The sequence below is a fragment of the Pantherophis guttatus genome, chromosome 14 (assembly GCF_059756535.1).
Source record: "Pantherophis guttatus breed Tessera chromosome 14, ASM5975653v1, whole genome shotgun sequence".
NCBI classification, from domain to species: Eukaryota; Metazoa; Chordata; class Lepidosauria; order Squamata; family Colubridae; genus Pantherophis; species Pantherophis guttatus.
Genome location: NC_142076.1, coordinates 2909939 through 2927118, shown reverse-complemented (window position 1 = coordinate 2927118; position 17180 = coordinate 2909939). Strand labels below are relative to the sequence as shown.

The 17180-nt window shown below is 45.9% G+C and overlaps 1 protein-coding gene across 3 annotated transcripts in view; it reads left to right on the top strand.

The window, feature by feature from the left end:
* Window positions 1-1785: 1785 nt before the first annotated feature.
* PKD1 (polycystin 1, transient receptor potential channel interacting) overlaps window positions 1786-17180 on the top strand; it is a 204593-nt gene continuing 189198 nt past the window's right edge. For 2 of the 3 annotated variants that reach the window (XM_087878425.1, XM_087878423.1), the window contains exon 1: window positions 1786-2218. In XM_087878425.1, coding sequence (XP_087734551.1) covers window positions 1902-2218 — 317 coding nt within the window. In that variant the 5' untranslated portion in view covers window positions 1786-1901. The remainder of the gene's footprint in view (window positions 2219-17180) is intronic. The other variant, XM_087878424.1, reaches the window with a different exon arrangement.

Genomic DNA, 17180 nt, shown 5'->3' with positions numbered 1-17180 from the left:
CATCCATGAGACATTTGCAGGACTGCCTCTACTTTAAAGCATCCAGCTGATCAGATACAGCCAGCTGGCTGGGGAATTCTGGGAGTTGAAGTCCGCCAGTCTTAAAGTTGCCAAGGTTGGAGACCCCTGGATTAGAAGACCTCCAAGGTTCTTTCCTACTCTGTTATATTGTTACTATGACAGTACTGTTACTCTCTGGCTTGGGAAAGGCTTGTAAGTATATTTCCTGGATTGGCAGAAAGCCCAAAGAGACACTGGTGGCTTTTTAACAACTGAAACCGCTTCCATTAAACGGAACCAAACGATTTCTTTTCAACTTTGGTGTCTTAATTTAAAAGCAAATATTTTTTTTCAAAAGCAGCGCTTCAGCCCCTGGGCAAGATCAGGGTGTTGGAAGAGGTGCAAGGGGGGCTCCCGGCGCCATCTGCTCCTTCCCCTGCTGGACTTGGCAGCCCCCCCCCAATTCCTCCTCTTGGCGAAAGGTCGCCGAAGTCCCCTTTGGGGAGGGGGCATAGTTGATTGTTTTCACTGTCAGGAACTTTCTCCTTAGTTTTAGGTTGGATCTCTCTTTGATTAGCTTCCATCCATTGTTTCTTATCTTGTCTTTGGGTGCTTTGGAAAATAAGCTGACCCCTTCTTCTTTGTGGCAGCCCTTCAAATATTGGAACACTGCTATCATATCACCTCTGGTCCTTCTTTTCACTGGATTAGCCAAACCCAATCCCTGCAATCATTCATCATATATTTTAGTCTTTGAGCCCTTAATCATCTTTGTTGCTCATCTCTGCCCTTTTTTTCAAAGTCTCAACATCTTTTTTTACAGTTCTACAGAGGAATTATTGAGTCTGTCATCTGAACTCCCATAACTGTCGGGTTTGGCTCTGCAACCCAACAAGACAGACATAGACTTCAGAGGATAATTAGAACTGCAGAAAAAACAATGGCTACCAACCTGCCTTCCATTGAGACCTGTATACTGCACGAGTCAAAAAGAGGGCTGTGAAAATATTTACAGACCCCTCGCATCCTGGACATCAACTGTTTCAACTCCGACCCTCAAAACGATGCTATAGAGCACTGCACACCAGAACAATTAGACACAAGGACAGTTTTTCCCCGAACGCCATCACTCTGCTAAACAAATAATTCCCTCAACACTGTTAAAATATTCACTAAATCTGCACTACTATTAATCTTCTCATTGTTCCCACCACCCATCTCCTCCCATTTATGACTCTATGACTGTAACTTTGTTGCTTGGATCCTTACGATTTAGATTGATGTTGTTTCCTGATTGCTTATTTTTACCCTATGACTATCATTCAGTGTTGTACCTTATGATTCTTGACAAACTTTTCTTTTGTGTATAATGAGAGCGTATGCACCAAGACAAATTCCTTGTGTGTCCAATCACACTTGGCCAATAAAGAATCCTATAAATGGGTTTTCTATAAATAAATGGGGGGGTCCCGCAGGAGGCCCCCGGTGTCGGCTACTTTGCGCCACGGTGGCCAGTTGGCGCCGGACCTTGGTTCAGGGCGGCTCTGGGCTCCGCGGGCCCCTCCGTCGGGGCACTGGCGTCTGGGCTCCCCGGGCGCCCGTGGAGAAGCCGGTCCGGCGGAGACCGGAGCGCAGCGGTCGGGGGGCGTCCCCGCAGGCCGAGCCCGAGGGTCGGCGCTGCCGCTGCTGCCTAGACCGGGCCGGCCGGCCTGCCCTCCTTCCTTCCGGCCGGGGCTGGTCGGCGGGGCTGCGGGCGGGGCGCGGGCCGGCCGTCCCTCCGCGCGGGGCCGGGGGGCGTGGGCGAGGCGGCGGGGCGGGCGCTGCCTTGGAGCCAGGGAGCGAGCGAAAGGAGCGGAGGGGCGGCCCGGGCGCAGCGGCCATGCCATGCCCGCGCTGAAGCGATGCCTGCCCGGCGCTGCCTCCGGCCGCCGAGAGCGGAGGTCCGCCGGCGCCGCCACAATCGCCCCGGCCGCGCCTCGCCCGCCGCCGCCGCCGCCTTTTCCTCGGCGGCCCCGGGCTGGCGGCGCTGGTGCCTGCTGTGGTGCCTGCTGGGCGGCGGGCTGGCCGGGGCGAGCGCTACCCCGCGCGGATGCCAGCAGCCCTGCGGGCCCGAGTGTGCCTGCCGCGCCGTGGGCAGCGCCGCCTGCGCCGTCGACTGCGCCGCCCGCGGCTTGGAGCTGCCGCCCGCACCGGCCTGGCCCGCCGGCACCGTCGCGCTGTGAGTACGGCCGGGCGCAGGGCGGGAGGGAGGGAGGGAAGGCTTGGCCTGGCTTCTGCCGCCGCCGCCGCCGCCGTCTTTGGAACTCTCCGCCACTGGAGCCGCCGGTGGAGCGGGGGCGGTCGGCTTCGGGGAAGACTTCATCGCAGGCCTGGTTTGCGCCGAAATGGACCCTCCGCCTCCAGAGGCAGTCTGTCTTGCTCAAGCCAAACTGTAAGGACGGTGGGCAGGGGGCAGCCGCCTGCACGGGTCCCTGGGTCTGAATGGGCTTTTGCCAAGAGGGGCCCTTTCCGGTCCTCTGAAAGTTTCCCCGGATTACGGACCTTCCAAGTTAAGTGTCATCCTTGATCTCCAGTTTCTGATTGAGCCAGGAAGATGCTCCCATCCTGACTGTGGCCCTTGGAGAGCGGCCCCTGACTTGGAGGCTCTGCTGTGGAGTTTTTTGCCTCGAATGGTGGCAGAAGTTTGCACACCCACACCCACTTACTGGCTGGAGAAGCCCCCCCCCCATGAAAGAGCCTGGATGCTTTGAGGAAGGGTAGCCAGGGAGTTTGCCCATCCAGCCTCCCTCAAAGCCCCCAAACACCTGGACCTCCCCCCCCCCAATCTCTTTCCATGAATTCATCTTGGCAGGAAGAAGGCAGCCTTGGTTGAACCTGATGTGGCCCCAGAGTTTCCTTGCTATACCCTGACCCAGTTGGGGAGCCAGGAGAAAACCTTCCCCTTTGCAAAGTGGGGGCTCCTGTCATTCCCAAACCCCCCCCCCACTTGGGGCTACTCAGCCATAGATCTCCAGCTGCTTTGTGGCGTCAGGAACTGTCCGTCTTTCCTTGGCAAGATGCAGATGGATAAAATGGGGAGGGGGGAGGGGGGAGCAGGGTCCCCTGAGCCCCAGGAAAGTGGAAGGGTCCAGAGGGGAAAGCTTTAGTTGTGTTGGGCTTTTGGGTTTTTAAAACATTTTATTATTCATCAGGTTGGTGCAGGTTCTTTAAGTTCAGCTCTATTTTCACTTAATTTCAACATGGCGCATCGCAAGGCTAGTGGTGCCAGGGAGTCTTAACATGGGATCGTCTGCTTGTCAGTAATGCCACCTACATTCTTGTAGTTACAGTGCAGGTAGTCCTCGGCGTACAACATTTCACTTATTGATGGTTCCAAGTTACAGTGGCACTGAAAAAAGCGACTTATAACCTTTTTTCACTCTTACGACCATTGCAGTATCCACATAGGCACGTGATCAGAAATTGGATACTTAGCAATTGACTCATATTTATGGACTGTTTCAGTGTCCCAGGATAATGTGATCACTTTTTGTGACCTTCTAATCGGATGTCAGATTCACTTAACAGCCATGTTACTAACTGCAGTGCTTCACTTCACAACTGTGGTACAAACGGTCCTAAAATGGGGCAAAATTCACTTAACAAATGTTTCACTCAACAACAAAAATTTTGGGCTCAATTGTGGTTGTAAATCGAGGACTACCTGTAATTATTTCCTGGTTGATTTAGTTTTGTTCCAGCCTCTGGTGTGGGAATGTTTGCATCATTTAGGAAGAAGACAGGAACAGGAATAGAAGTTTGTGTTGTGTTGTGTTTGTGAGAGATTTACAGGGGGACAGTTCATAAAATGAGTTTAAAGGGACCCCAGAAAGTGTTTGGGCTGTGCTGCTGTTGACCTCAGGGTTCGACATTGAGAGGCACTGCGGATGGAAGATGATGTAATTTTTTTTAAAATAAAAAATAACATTTAAATGGTGTTATTTGAGGAAAGTATGTCTATCATTCCGATCTGCAAAAATCTGAGACACAGAAAATGTTAACATTTTGCTGCTGCTGTTGAAACGCTTGTCCAGATTTCTGAAAAAGTGATTTGGCTGAGATTGGCAGTCATTGATTTGCCAGATGAAAAGCACTTCCCATATTTCTGCACTGAGGTGATGATATCCTCCTAAAGCAGTGTTTCTCAACCTTGGTAGCTTGAAGATGGGTGGACTTCAACTCCCAGAATCCCCCAGCCGATTCTGGGAGTTGAAGTCCACCCATCTTCAAGCTACCAAGGTTGAGAAATACTGTCCTAAAGTTATATAAGTAGTCATCATTTATTGACAGTTCAAAGTTACAATTGCACTGAAGATCCATTTCACACTTACGACCGTTGCAGCATTCTCCATGGTCAGGTGATTGAAATTCAGATGCTTGGCAACTGAGTCATATTTATGACCATTGCTATGTCCCGGGGTCATGTGATCACTTCTTGCACCCTCCTGACAAGCAAAGTCAATGGGGAAGCCGAATTCACTTAACAACCGGTTTACTAACCTAACAACTGCAGTGATTCACTTAACAACAGTGGCAGGAAAGGCCGTAAAATGGAGCAAAAGTCACTTAACAAATGTTTCACTTAGCAACAGAAATGTTGGTCTCAATTGTGGTTGTAACTCAAGGACTACTTGTACTAATCTTTCCTAAAGCAGGTGATCCGGTGACAATCTGCTAGGTCTGCAGTAGCTTTGCAGTCCTGATGCCCACTGTAGAGATTGTGCATCAGCTCCTTTCATGAAGGCAAAATTGGGCATCGCTGAGGGTCTGTGCTGTGGAAGTTAGGCATGTCTGTTAGAGAAACAAGAAAGAGAGAGAGAGAGAGAGAGAGAGAGAGAGAGAGAGAGAGAGAGAGAGAGAATAAAAGAAAGAAAGAACGAAAGAAAGAAAGAGAGAAAGAGAGAGAAAAAGAAAGGAAGAAGAGAGAAAGAAAGAAAAGAGAAAGAAAGAAAGAAAGAAGAAGGAAGGAGAGAGAAAGAAAGGGAGAAAGAAAGAAAGGGAGAGAGAAAGAAAGGAAGAAAGGAAGGAAGAAGAGAGAAGGAAAGCGAAAGAAAAGAAAGAAAGAAAGAAGGAAGGAAGGAAGGAGAGAGAAAGAAAAAGAAAGAAGGGAATAGAGAGAAAGAAAGGAAGAAAGGAAGAAGAGAGAAAAAGAAAGAAAAGAAAAAAGAAAGAAGAAGGAAGGAGAGAAAGAAAGAAAGAAAGGGAGAGAGAGAAAGAAAGAGAAAGAAAAGAGAAAGAAAGAAAGAAGAAAAGGAGAGAGAGAGAAAGAAAGAAAAAGAAGAAAGAAAGAAAGAAAGAAATTGATTGATTGATTCATTTGGGGTAGTATTCATGTGCCTGTGAGAAGACAAATGTGAGATTCTGAAAGCTTTGATTGTTGGGTCTGGAAGATACATGCAGTCGTAAACTAGGCCTGGTTGAACATAACAAACACATTATATCATGCTTCTAGCCAGAACTAAATGGAAAGTTCATCGGTATATTTAAAGCTGAGTTGAATGTTGTTTTGGCAGCACAAGATGATGTTGTTTTAATCATTTAAATGAATGTCAGCTCTCTTCTCCCCCTCCCTCCGCTTTTCTACATTTTCCTCTTCCCTCTGTGGTTTTGTTTGTAAGGTTAGATTTGGAATGGTGTACTGAAGATAAAGTACCATAAAATAAAGAAACAAAATTTACAGTGGAATATCTCTCCTTTTGAGAGCTCGTTGGGTGCAGTGGTGAAGGCACCAGGCTAGAAACCAGGAGACTTGTGAGTTCTAGTCTCACCTTGGGGACAAGGCTAGCTGGGGCACCTGGGGCCAGTCATTTTCACTCAGCCCTTAGAATGGCAAGCCAGTTCTGACAAAGGTTGCCAAGAAAATTGCAGGGATTTGTCCAGGTGGTCTCTGAGAATTGGATACACCTGAGCAGAAAAAAATCTATTTCTTTTACTGTCATCTAGTGATTTTCAGCCTTGGCACTTGAACATGCATGGCCTTCACCTTGAAGATGTGTGAACTCCAACTCCCAGAATTCCCCAGCCAGCATAATTGAAGTCCAGACATCTTCAAGGTGCCATGGTTGAAAAACACTGATTTACGCAATAGTGACTACTTATAAAATAGAAATATGCTAAAATCCTGGGGTGGGGGAGTGGTTTTTAATGTTGCATGCCATCTGGAGTCGCTTTGTGTGAATTGAACATCTATATAAATAAACTAAACAAACAAACAGACATGGAAAAGTTGAAGCAATTAACTCATAAATCGTTCACTGGATGGAAAGTGTCTTCCCTATAGTTCGCGAGTCACCTAACAACTCAGAGGCACACAAGGGAATCTCGCAGGTGCTTTCACACGGCTCCATCTTTTTCTGAGAAAGTCCTGCCTGATAAAGGACTCCTTTCAGTGGATGGGCAAAAGGCCAAATCGTTGTGCACAAAAGGGCCGTAGCTCCCAATGGATCCAGATTTGGGTTCTCCCCTTACCTCTGGAGGGATTTTATAGATTGGCTTTTTTTTTTTTCCTGCCATAAGCTTTGGGTGAGAGTCAAACGTGTTGTGAATTCTTGTGTAAAGAAAGGCAAATTTGCTCATCCTGGATCCTGCCCGCCAGTTTCCTCAGCGAGGGGTCCTTGGTGCTCTCTGCACCTGCTTGTTTTCTTGCAGATGTTTCATTACCCAACTAGGTAACATCATCAGTGCTTGAAGGGAGGTGATTTGCAAAGAGGAGGAGGAGGAGGAGGCTGGATCTCTAAGAAGAATCTCTTAAGAGGGCTCGTAACTTGGGCGTCCTCCTGGACTCACGGCTGTCTTTAGAAGAGCACTTGACGGCCGTGACCGGGAGGATTTTTCATCAGGTTCGCCTGATTCGCCAGTTGCGTCCCTTTCTAGATCGGGACTCGTTACGCACAGTCACTCATGCCCTCGTCACCTCTCGTCTGGACTATTGTAATGCTCTCTACATGGGGCTCCCCTTGAGGTGCACCCGGAGGCTCCAACTGGCGCAGAGTGCGGCCGCGCGGGTGGTTATGGGAGCGACATGGAGCTCCCATGTAACACCTCTCCTGCGCGAGCTGCACTGGCTCCCGGTGGTCTTCCGGGTGCGCTTCAAGGTTTTGGTTACCACCTTTAAAGCGCTCCATGGCTTGGGACCTGGTTACTTACGGGACCGCCTACTACCATCAACAGCCTCCCACCGACCAGTACGCTCCCACAGAGAGGGGCTCCTCCAGGTGCCGTCGGCCAAACAATGTTGGCTGTCGGCCCCTAGGGGGAGAGCCTTCTCTGTGGGGGCACCGACGATCTGGAATGAGCTCCCCCCAGAGATACGGAGGATTCCGGATCTGCGCACCTTCCGCCGCGAGTTGAAGACGCTTTTATTTCATCAAGCTGGCCTCGCCTAAATCTTCTCCCTTTTAAGTGTAAATTCTAAATTTTTAATGGATTTTAAAATATGGGTATTTTAAATTATGGGTATTAATTCAGCCAAATTTATTTAATTCATTTTATTCGATTTTAAATTTTGTATATCTATGTGTTTTATTTCATGGCTGTGCACCGCCCTGAGTCCTTCGGGAGTAGGGCGGTATAGAAATTCAATAATAATAATAATAAAAAAAAAGACCATTCCTATTAACACTGACAGGCGAGCCACTAGAATAGAGGTCTTCAAACTTGGCAGCTTTAAGACTTGTGGACTATGCTCCAGCCAGCATAGCTGGCTGGAGAATTCTGGGAGTTGAAGTCCACAAGTCTTAAAGCTGCCAAGTTTGGGGACACCTGCACTAGAATATAAACTGACAGCAAATCATTCTCCCTTCTAGCACGGATGAAGTTACCTAGTTTGGGTAATGAAACATCTGCAAGAAAACAAACAAGCTCAGAGAACACCAAGGATCCCTCATGTCAACCCTGAGCTAGAAATATTCCCCTTTATTAGTTTCCTCAGTGGCCGATGGGGTAATGGCGACCTTTTCTCTTGCTGCTTGAGGGATCAGCCGTGAACTTTCCAGGAACTGCCTCACCTGCTCACTTCCTCCTTCAGCCATCCTGCGGCTGCTGCTGATACCTGATGTCAAAGTGTTGATATCTGGGGCTTTGGATTATTGAGCAGGGGTGTCGGAGGTCAAAAAAATTCAAGACAAGGGTCAGTTGAAATTGAATCTACAGGTGCAGAATTATGTAATGAAAGAATTTTGGGGTTAAATGGAGCAAATAATTCAGTAAGGAAAATCATTAGAAATTTAGGGGCAAAAGGTTTTAGATTGAGGATAGATGGAATACAATAAGGAGAACTGGAAAAGAGATTTAGATATTTAATAGCTAAAATTGTTCATTTACGGTATCTTGTCATGTTGGAGGAAGACGTAACATTATGCAGAATGCAGAGAACAAATCAAATTAATAGTTGGGAGAATAACCATTATGCATGTTAATACCTTGTGATATTTTAAGGAATTTGTTCAAAGAAACATTGTGATGTATCATAGATCAGAATGGCCGGAAAGAAGCAGTTTAAATTGATGGATTGAAATAATTGAAACTGGCATGAATATTGTGAGAAACAGCCCTGTAGGTGGATTAGGATGGCAAGCAGAAAAGGACTGTTTTCTACTTTTATGTGCTTTAATTTCTGGAGAGTTTTCCTTTTTTTGAAGGACAAGTTTGTTTTTTATTTTATTTTATTTTATTTATCTGCTTTCTTTGGCATTACAGCGCAACATTACAATGAGGACCTGGATTGTGGGGGCAATAAGCCAACTTTGTATAGAACAACACCACCACTTAAGGGGGGCCGAAAGCTCTAATAAGCAAGTATATACAAAAAAGTATGCAGGCTATTGCTATAATGCATTGTAAGCCGCCCTGAGTCTATGGAGAAGGGCGGCATATAAATTGGACTAATAAATAAATAAATAAATAAATATGTGGCATTGGGATTCTCCAATTTGTAAAACACATGTATATTTTGATTTTATATTTTCATATTTTATGGTTTAGTCTGTCAGGACTCATCAGGGTCCAACAGTATATAAATACGATAAGTAAATAAATACTAAAAATACATCTGTGAGTTAAAATTGGGGGCCAGCTTGCTTTTCTCAAAATAAAAGGACGATTTCTTGAAAAACTGGGTAATCAGTATTAGAATTCCAGATGTAAGAGATGTTTTGGTGATGTGGATTTTTATTTGAAAATAAATTACCTTTTTAATTTGGTTTTCTTCAAGTACCTAATGTTAAATGGAAAACAAAGTGTGTATTTTCTAGCCTTTTCCAAGCTCATCCAAGACCGTCTAACTCATGCTGTATTTTCAAGTGTTTTGGGTGAGAATGATAAAAGATAGAAGAGCCTAAATCATCAGGGTTTTTTTGAAGTTAATCAATACCGTGCCCAATGGCACCTTTATTGTGGTTATAGTTGTTTCTACATTAGGGTGCTGTGGCAAATGTTTCTCTGCAGGGGCCTGCACAGAGATGGGTTCAGAAAAGCCAAAATGGTCTCCCCAACCATTCAGGTGAAGCCCCTCTCCTTGGTTACATGCATTGTGAGGCCCATAAAAGGGGTGGAACTGATTGTATCTTTATAGCTGCCATCTTGACTTTTCTGCCCTTAAGTCTGTCACTGCTGCGTTGTGAACTGCAGTGGCTCTTGGTAGGCTTCTAGGAGCAATTCAAGGTGATGGTTGTCACCTCTAAAGCCCCATTGAGCAAGGGGCCAGCTAATTTGGGGGACTCCATGCCACCATTTTGGTTTGTCTAGACCTGGCAGGGTGGGCAGCCTCCCCCAGAGACAGACCCAGTCTCTTGGCCTTCAGAAGCACAGCGAAGATCTGGGTTTTCCCCCAGGCACTGGGACAAAGATGTCAATGGAGCCGGCATGGGGTGGTTGATTGATGAATGCAAGCTTGATCAGGGCCTCACCCTTGTTTTAAAATGGTGTTTCGTTTTAATTGTTTTGTGATTTTTGAAGTTCTTGTTCACTGTCTAGAGATTGTTCTGGTAAATGGGTTGTTTGTTTCACTGAGGAATCTACCTCATAAGGTTGTTGTTTTAGGAATATAAATTGGCAAGTCTGCTTGGGACTTCAGCTCTAAGAGAAAGGGCCACCGGTTCATGGGCTGTTCCTAGCTTTAGACCTTCTTCACGGGGGATTGCATTTTTGGTATATACCTATTTCTTTTTTAACTGACAGCTGCTCTCTTTGATTCCCTTTGGCTAAGTATGTACTTTGTGCAAAACCTGGGTTTGTGAGGTCTTTGGTGCTCTCTGAGCTTCCGTTTTCTTGTAGACATTTCATTACCCGACTAGGTAACATCATCAGTGTTAGAAGGGAGTAGGGTTTGCTGCTTGATTAGCCTGTGTGTTTTCTGCTTCATTCTTGGTCTAATGTCAATCTTGTTCTAATGTTAATCTTTATTTAATCTTTGCTTATCTGGGTGTTGATTGGTGGTGAGAACGTGCTCTGGTCTTTTTGTTTCCTTTTTTGGCGTTTTGATTGTCTCTTTTGAATGGTATGTAGATGTTATTCATCTCTATAAACTTGGGTTTATTACCTGTCGTGTTGTGAAACAGCTCCTTGGAATGGTATTTGCTATGCAAGGACATCTGTCTATATTTTCTATCCAGAACATAAGGGTGCTATCATCCTTACCCAGGGTTGATACAAATTTAGATTTCATCATTGTATATTATATATATATATATTGTATGCCCCTTTTAAAGAAATGCCCCTTTTCAGATAGCAGTCCCCTCCTGTAAATATTACGTATTAAAAGAAGTAACTTCTCTGTAAACTCGCTAGGAAATAGTACTGTGCATCCGTGTCTGGTCTCAAGAAGGATTATGCTTCTGTCTCCGAGACAGAGATTACAAAAAGTGAACCTTTAATTGCATCATTGTGCTTGCCATCTTTAGCTTCTGAGCACATCCTGCGAACATGTTGTGCTTTTTTCAGAAGGTCTGGAAAAATAGCACAACTTATTTCATGATTAATCTTGGCAGATGGCAGTGTCTTCTGGACTCTGAAGCTCATTTGTTCTTGGATGGGAGACCATCAGGAAATCTTGGGGTTATAGACTAGACTGGGTAAACAAGCATGTTCTGGAAGAGAACAGCAGCAAACTGGGAACGGAGGTTAAATAAAAAATTTTGTCTTCTTTGGTTAGAGATTTTGCCTAAACACTTAAGGATGATTCTAAGTTTTGTTCTTTGAAATATTGCTTTGGCTAGCTCACCCTTCGCCATTTCTCCTTATTGGTTCCATAGATTTTCTTTTTTAAATTCCCGTAACAACATCTGGACCAAATGTTGTCTCTCTTCAGTTGCTGTTTCTAAAAATAAAGGAGGCCAAAGGGCAGAATCTAATTCAGGACACGGTGGAAAATTTATACATATGTGTGTGTGTGTTATATGATTCAGTAACGCTTTTCTTTTGGAACTGCTTAACGGTTTCTTTTCTTTTTTTTATTGCTATCAAGATTTTCCATGCATTTTGGTTCTCTTCTCAAACTTTGGTGGGTTGGTAGATTAAGACGGTGAAGCAGAGAGTGCCTTTTGCATTTTGGGTTTGAAAGCTGCACCACTTTCTTTGACTTGTAGCATAGACAGGTAATCCTCGATTTACGACAATTCATTTAGTGACCATTCAAAGTTACAACAGCACAAAAAAACCCCTTGACTTTTGACTGTTTTTCATACTTTCTACCATTGCAACATCCCCATGGTCACATGATCAAAATTAAAATGCTTGGCAACTGACTCATATTTATGACCGTTATTGTGTCCCAGGGTCATATGATCCCTTTTTGTGACCTTCTGACAACCAAATCAATGGGGAAGCCAGATTCACTTAACAACCCTGTTACTAACTTAACAACTGCAGGGATTCACTGAACATCTGGGGGATGAAAGGTTGTAAAATGTGGCAAAACTCACTTAACAAATGTTTCACTTAGCAACATCCATTTTGGGCTCAATTGTGATCATAAATCGAGGACTACCTGTATGTGTGGATATGCCAGGCAAGGCTTGGGAAACTCTTGGGCCCTCTTATTCCAAGGGACACCCAGTCTGATTTGCTCTGATGGATGCCCTGCAGCCAATTCAGAGATGCAGAGGGCAACCTCTTCTCATGATGGGGAAATCTTGGTAGGCTTTTACCTCTTATAAAATAGGTGGAAAGGCTGACAATGTGGAAAGCCTCCCCCATCTTCTAGGACAGGTGGGCTGAAGCTTATAATTGAGAGCATTTTAACAAACTGCATCCCTATTTGGTTTGGTGGCAGCAGCGCCTCAGATAATGTTGTGGTCCGCCAGCAGCCTGCGGAGCTGGCAGCAGAGTCGGACAGCGAATAAGGCTGAGGAAGAACATGGGCCAGTCCTGGAGGCTGGGGAAGGCCCGGATGAGGGCTCTGTGTCAGAGGCAGAGATGGGGCCAGGGCCATCGGGGAGTGATGTGCGGATTCTGGAGCCTCCAGAGGCTGATAGGAGTGAGGCAGAGGAACAGGAGGAGCCTGTTCCTAGTGCATGCATGAGAAGAGCTGTCAGAAGGCAAGAGCAGCTCAAGCAAAGAGGACGACTCGGGAGTAGGGCCAAGAGATGATTGGCCCCTCCCATAAAGCTTAAAACAGACCAGCAACAGCATTTGGGCTTTGCCGGAAAACAGCGTTGGTAGCTTCGTCTTCTTCTTCGTCTACGTTTTGTATTTATTTTTCTATCTGTGACTTCTGAACATTTGCCAAGAAAGGCCTTTGGCAGTTTGCCTAATTGGACCAAGGTTTGTGATAGGACTGAGGAATTTGTGTTGGGAGGAATTTGCTTTAATTTAGTTGAACGACGCTGGGAATGAAGTCATTCTCAGCTGTTCAAATAAAGTTTGTTTGTTTTTTCACTGACTGATTTTCCTACTACTTACTTGGGCCTGGGTCACAACAGATAGAAAGTCTATACAGAGAGTGGTAAGGACAGCAGAGAAGATTATAGGAAGCTCGCTTCCTGTTATTCAGGATGCTGCTTATAAGCGCTATGGGCTTAGATCTCAAAGCATTGTTAGACACCCCCCCCACACACACACACGATCTGTTTCTATTGCTCCCCTCTGGGAGGAGTTTTCAAAGTATCTATAGCAGGTTCTACCAGATTCTGTAACAGCTTTGTTCCTTAAGCCATCCATCTGGTAAACTCGCAAGATTTGATTTTCTCACCATTTATATGTATACATCCAACTGGACTGTCTTGTATATATATACATAATTTTGTATTTGTTTATTTATTTTGCCATGTTCATGTAGTACATATTGGAAGTGGTGACCCTTTGAGAGCCTGCATGCAACAAAATTTCATTTTACTGTATGCCGATTAGTGTACATTCCAAGTGACAATGAAGTTATTATCCTGTTCTAAAAAAGCTGCCCAGTTTCTCCATGCTTTCTCTGGTCCTCCTCTACAAAGGTGCCCCGGCTTGGACACCGCAGCCCTGCCCCGTCCTGAATTGAGGCTTGCCACTCTGCAGGCCCTCCCATCTGTGGGACACAGACATTACAAGACTCTTCATGGGAATCGCCCTCCCCTCTTTTATGCTCGCTGCATCGGTGTGACATTTTCCTGTGCATTGCAGTTAATGGCCCAGGAAACAGGAGTGTTTCTGCTGAAAAAAAAACTCTCGGGGTTATACTTTAATGATTCACTTTTTCTAACCTGAAGCAGAGGCCTAGGTCTGTCTGAATGTGTCAAAACAACATTTTTGGTGGGACCCCTTTCCTAGGATGGGGGGGGGATCCCTCATGGATAGTAACAGCCCCAGGAGTGCAGTCCCGTGAAGGCCTCCTCTTTATTTGCTTTTCTGCTTTTTTAAAAAAAAAACACCACCACCACCAAGTGTTGTTTACTTTAAACGGTTTTATTGGGATGCTTTAACTTTTTTCTTGCAGGTTGGGCTTTGGGGAGGGAGAAAAGGAATTCAGCAGTAAACAAACCAATCAATTAATTGATCTTTCTGAGATTGCTGGAATAATGTCCTGTTTTTATCCCATCCAAATCCCTGAGAACTTTCTGTATTTCCAGAAACAGCCAGAAAGTCTTTGGTACGTGTATCCTGCTGCCTTCCCCAACCGGATACTTGCGAGATTTGGGGTATCGCGACACCCATGATTCCCCAGCCAGTCTGTGTTTCTCTTTTTTTGGTGGGGGGAGACAGACGGAGGAAGTTGGATGTTCTCCTGAATTTAAAAAAGAAACACAGAAAAGCCACTTGGTTGCAGCTCAGTCCTGGGAGGATCTGTTGCCTGAAGCGTAGTGCAAACAACCCTCTGCAAATATGAGTTTCTCTTCGGAAAAGCTTTGGCTCTTCTCCTTTCCTCTGCTGAAGTTTCTTGAGAAGATGGCTGGGTGCTACTGCATCCGTCTCAGGGCGGGGTGCGTTCTTCACAACCCTGTTGCATAAGCTGAGAGGGGAGGGTGGGGCGGGAAGAGCTGCCATTCCTTTTCTTGTTATTCTAAGCTGCCTGATGGTGCATCTCAGAGGGATGGGTGGGTGGGTGGGTGGGTGCCGGTGGGACGGGAGACACGGTGGCAGCATTGTTGCTCGCCAAAGCTGGCCAGGCCGGATCCAGACCACAGGGGCCAACGCAGTCAGGCAGATGGGCGAGGCAAAGGGAGTCCGTCTGCCTGGCATCTTCTTCGGTGGATAAATTGTTCAGACTGGGAAGCCAAGCCTAGCCGAGCTGGGTTTTTTTTTCTTTCTTCCTACTGTTCAATCTTGTCTGGTTTTTGGAGACAGACTGGACAAACCCTTGCAGTTTTCTTGGCTTTTCAGATGTGATTTGCCATTGCCTCCTTCCTAGGGTTGAGAGTGAGTGACTGGCCTAAACATCACCCAGCTGGCGTTGTTCTCTTGCTTTCTAGACTGATGCTTTAACCACTACATCAACTGGCTCCCTAGCCAAGCTCTTACGTAAAGACAAAAGTGGAGAGACTGCTGCTCGGGTCACTTGATCCCTCCGACTCCTTCAGTGTGTGTGTGTGTGTGTGTGTGTGTGTGTGTGTGTGTGTGTGTGTGAGAGAGAGAGAGAGAGAGAGAGAGAGAGAGAGAGAGAGAGAGAGAGAGAGAGAGAGAGAGAGAGAACACGCCCATGCATACCCCTGTGTTTTTTTTTGACAAGGATGTTCTTTGTGGTGGTTTTGCAGCTTTCAGAGCCTGATTCCTCAGTAATTAAAACAGCCCTGCAGAGTAGGATGTGGTCACTCCTCCATCAAAATTACGGAGTAAAGATCAAAACCAGACATTTCCCTCCAGCTCACTTAGGGCTCCATCCGCTGGGCTAGACTCTTCTTGAGATTGCCTGGAATGGAGCCACCAGTGGAAAATAGGAATTCAGGAAAGGGACAGAGCTGATAAGAAGCCAAAAGGGATGCTCCCCAAAGTCTGGGGCCATTTAGCCCTATGGGGAGCAGACAGGCAGTGCATGATTGGTGCAAACCAGTGGTGAAATGTAAAATTTGTTACTACCGGTTCTCTGGGCGTGGCTTGGTGGTGGTGGGGTAATGTGACTGAGTGGGGGTGGCCAACTTTTTTTTTCCCTAACTTTTAAAACCATTTTTTCTACAACCTCTTTGGCCAAAGAGCTTGTTAAAAATGCTTTGAAAAGCCTCTGACGATCCCAGCTGAGTTGCCTGATCGTCAGAGGCTTTTTTTTTCTTTTAAAAACATTTTTTCTACAACCTCTTCGACCAAAGAGGTTGTAGAAAAAATGTTTTTAAAAGCCTCTGATGATCCCAGCTGAGCCGCGCGATCATCAGAGGCTTTTTTTTTTACTTTTAAAAACATTTTTTCGGCCAAAGAGGTTGTAGAAAAAACGCTTTTAAAAATTAAAAAAAAAAGCCTCTGATGATCGCGTGGCTCAGCTGGGCATGGGGGGGGGGTCGCACAGGGATTTTTGTTACTGGTTCTCCGAACCACCCGCCGCCATCGCTACTGGATTGGGAGCATTTCACCTCCAGTGCAAACTCCTGGGAACAGAAAGGGAACAGAAAGACCAAAACATCAGCAATCAGCACCCAGATGAGCATAGATTAATTCATAGATTAATATCAGACCAACAATCAAGTAAACAGTTACCCCAAGCAAGGAACTGTCAAACAAGCGAATGGTAAACAGCCCAACTAAGAACCTCTAGGACAGTATTTCTCAACCTTGGTAGCTTGAAGATGGGTGGACTTCAACTCCCAGAATCGGCTGGGGGATTCTGGGAGTTGAAGTCCACCCATCTTCAAGCTACCAAGGTTGAAAAACACTGCTTTAGGAGGATATCATCACCTCAGTGCAGAAATATGGGAAGTGCTTTTCATCTGGCAAATCAATGACTGCCCATCTCAGCCAAATCACTTTTTCAGAAATCTGGACAAGCGTTTCAACAGCAGCAGTTGAAGTCCACCCATCTTCAAGCTTCCAAGGTTGAGAAACACTGTTCTAAGACCATCCCCACCAACACTGATAGGGCAAGTCACTAGAATATAAATTGAGAGCAAATCCATTTCTCCATTATGACTGATGGTGTTACTGACTCGGTCATGAAACATCTGCTAGAAAGCAACCAAGCTCAGAGAACATTAAGGACCCCTCAAACTGTCTGAACTTGCCTTTCTCCAGCTAATCCTTCCATGGAGGGGTTGGTCCACCATTCTTAGCACCCCTGGCCAGCACTGCTCCTCCTCTGCATCGAATCAAGGGGGCACCAGCTGTGCTGCTTCCAAAGGCAGCTGAATCAGAGGAAGGGCCTGCTTTCCTACCTCATGCTACACTGTGTAAGCCACAGCTTGCAAGACACAAATGTTGGCTTTGCAAAACACACTGAACCCAGCCTGATCCTTAGGATGAGTTTGCCTGTGCTGGCCTACCTTTGGATCTGTGTTCCAGTTAACCTCCAGGCTGAAAGGGACTTGTGTCCTGCCATCTCCAAAGATACAATGGTCCCCAGATGTCAGTGCAGGGGTGAAATCCAGCAGGTTCTAACAGTTTCTGGAGAACCGGCAGCGGAAATGTTGAGTGGTTTGGAGAACCGGCAAATACCACCTCTGGCTGCCCCCAGAGTGGGGTGGGAATGGAGATTTTGCAATATCCTTCCCCCACAGGAGGGGAGGGAATGGAGATTTTGCAGTATC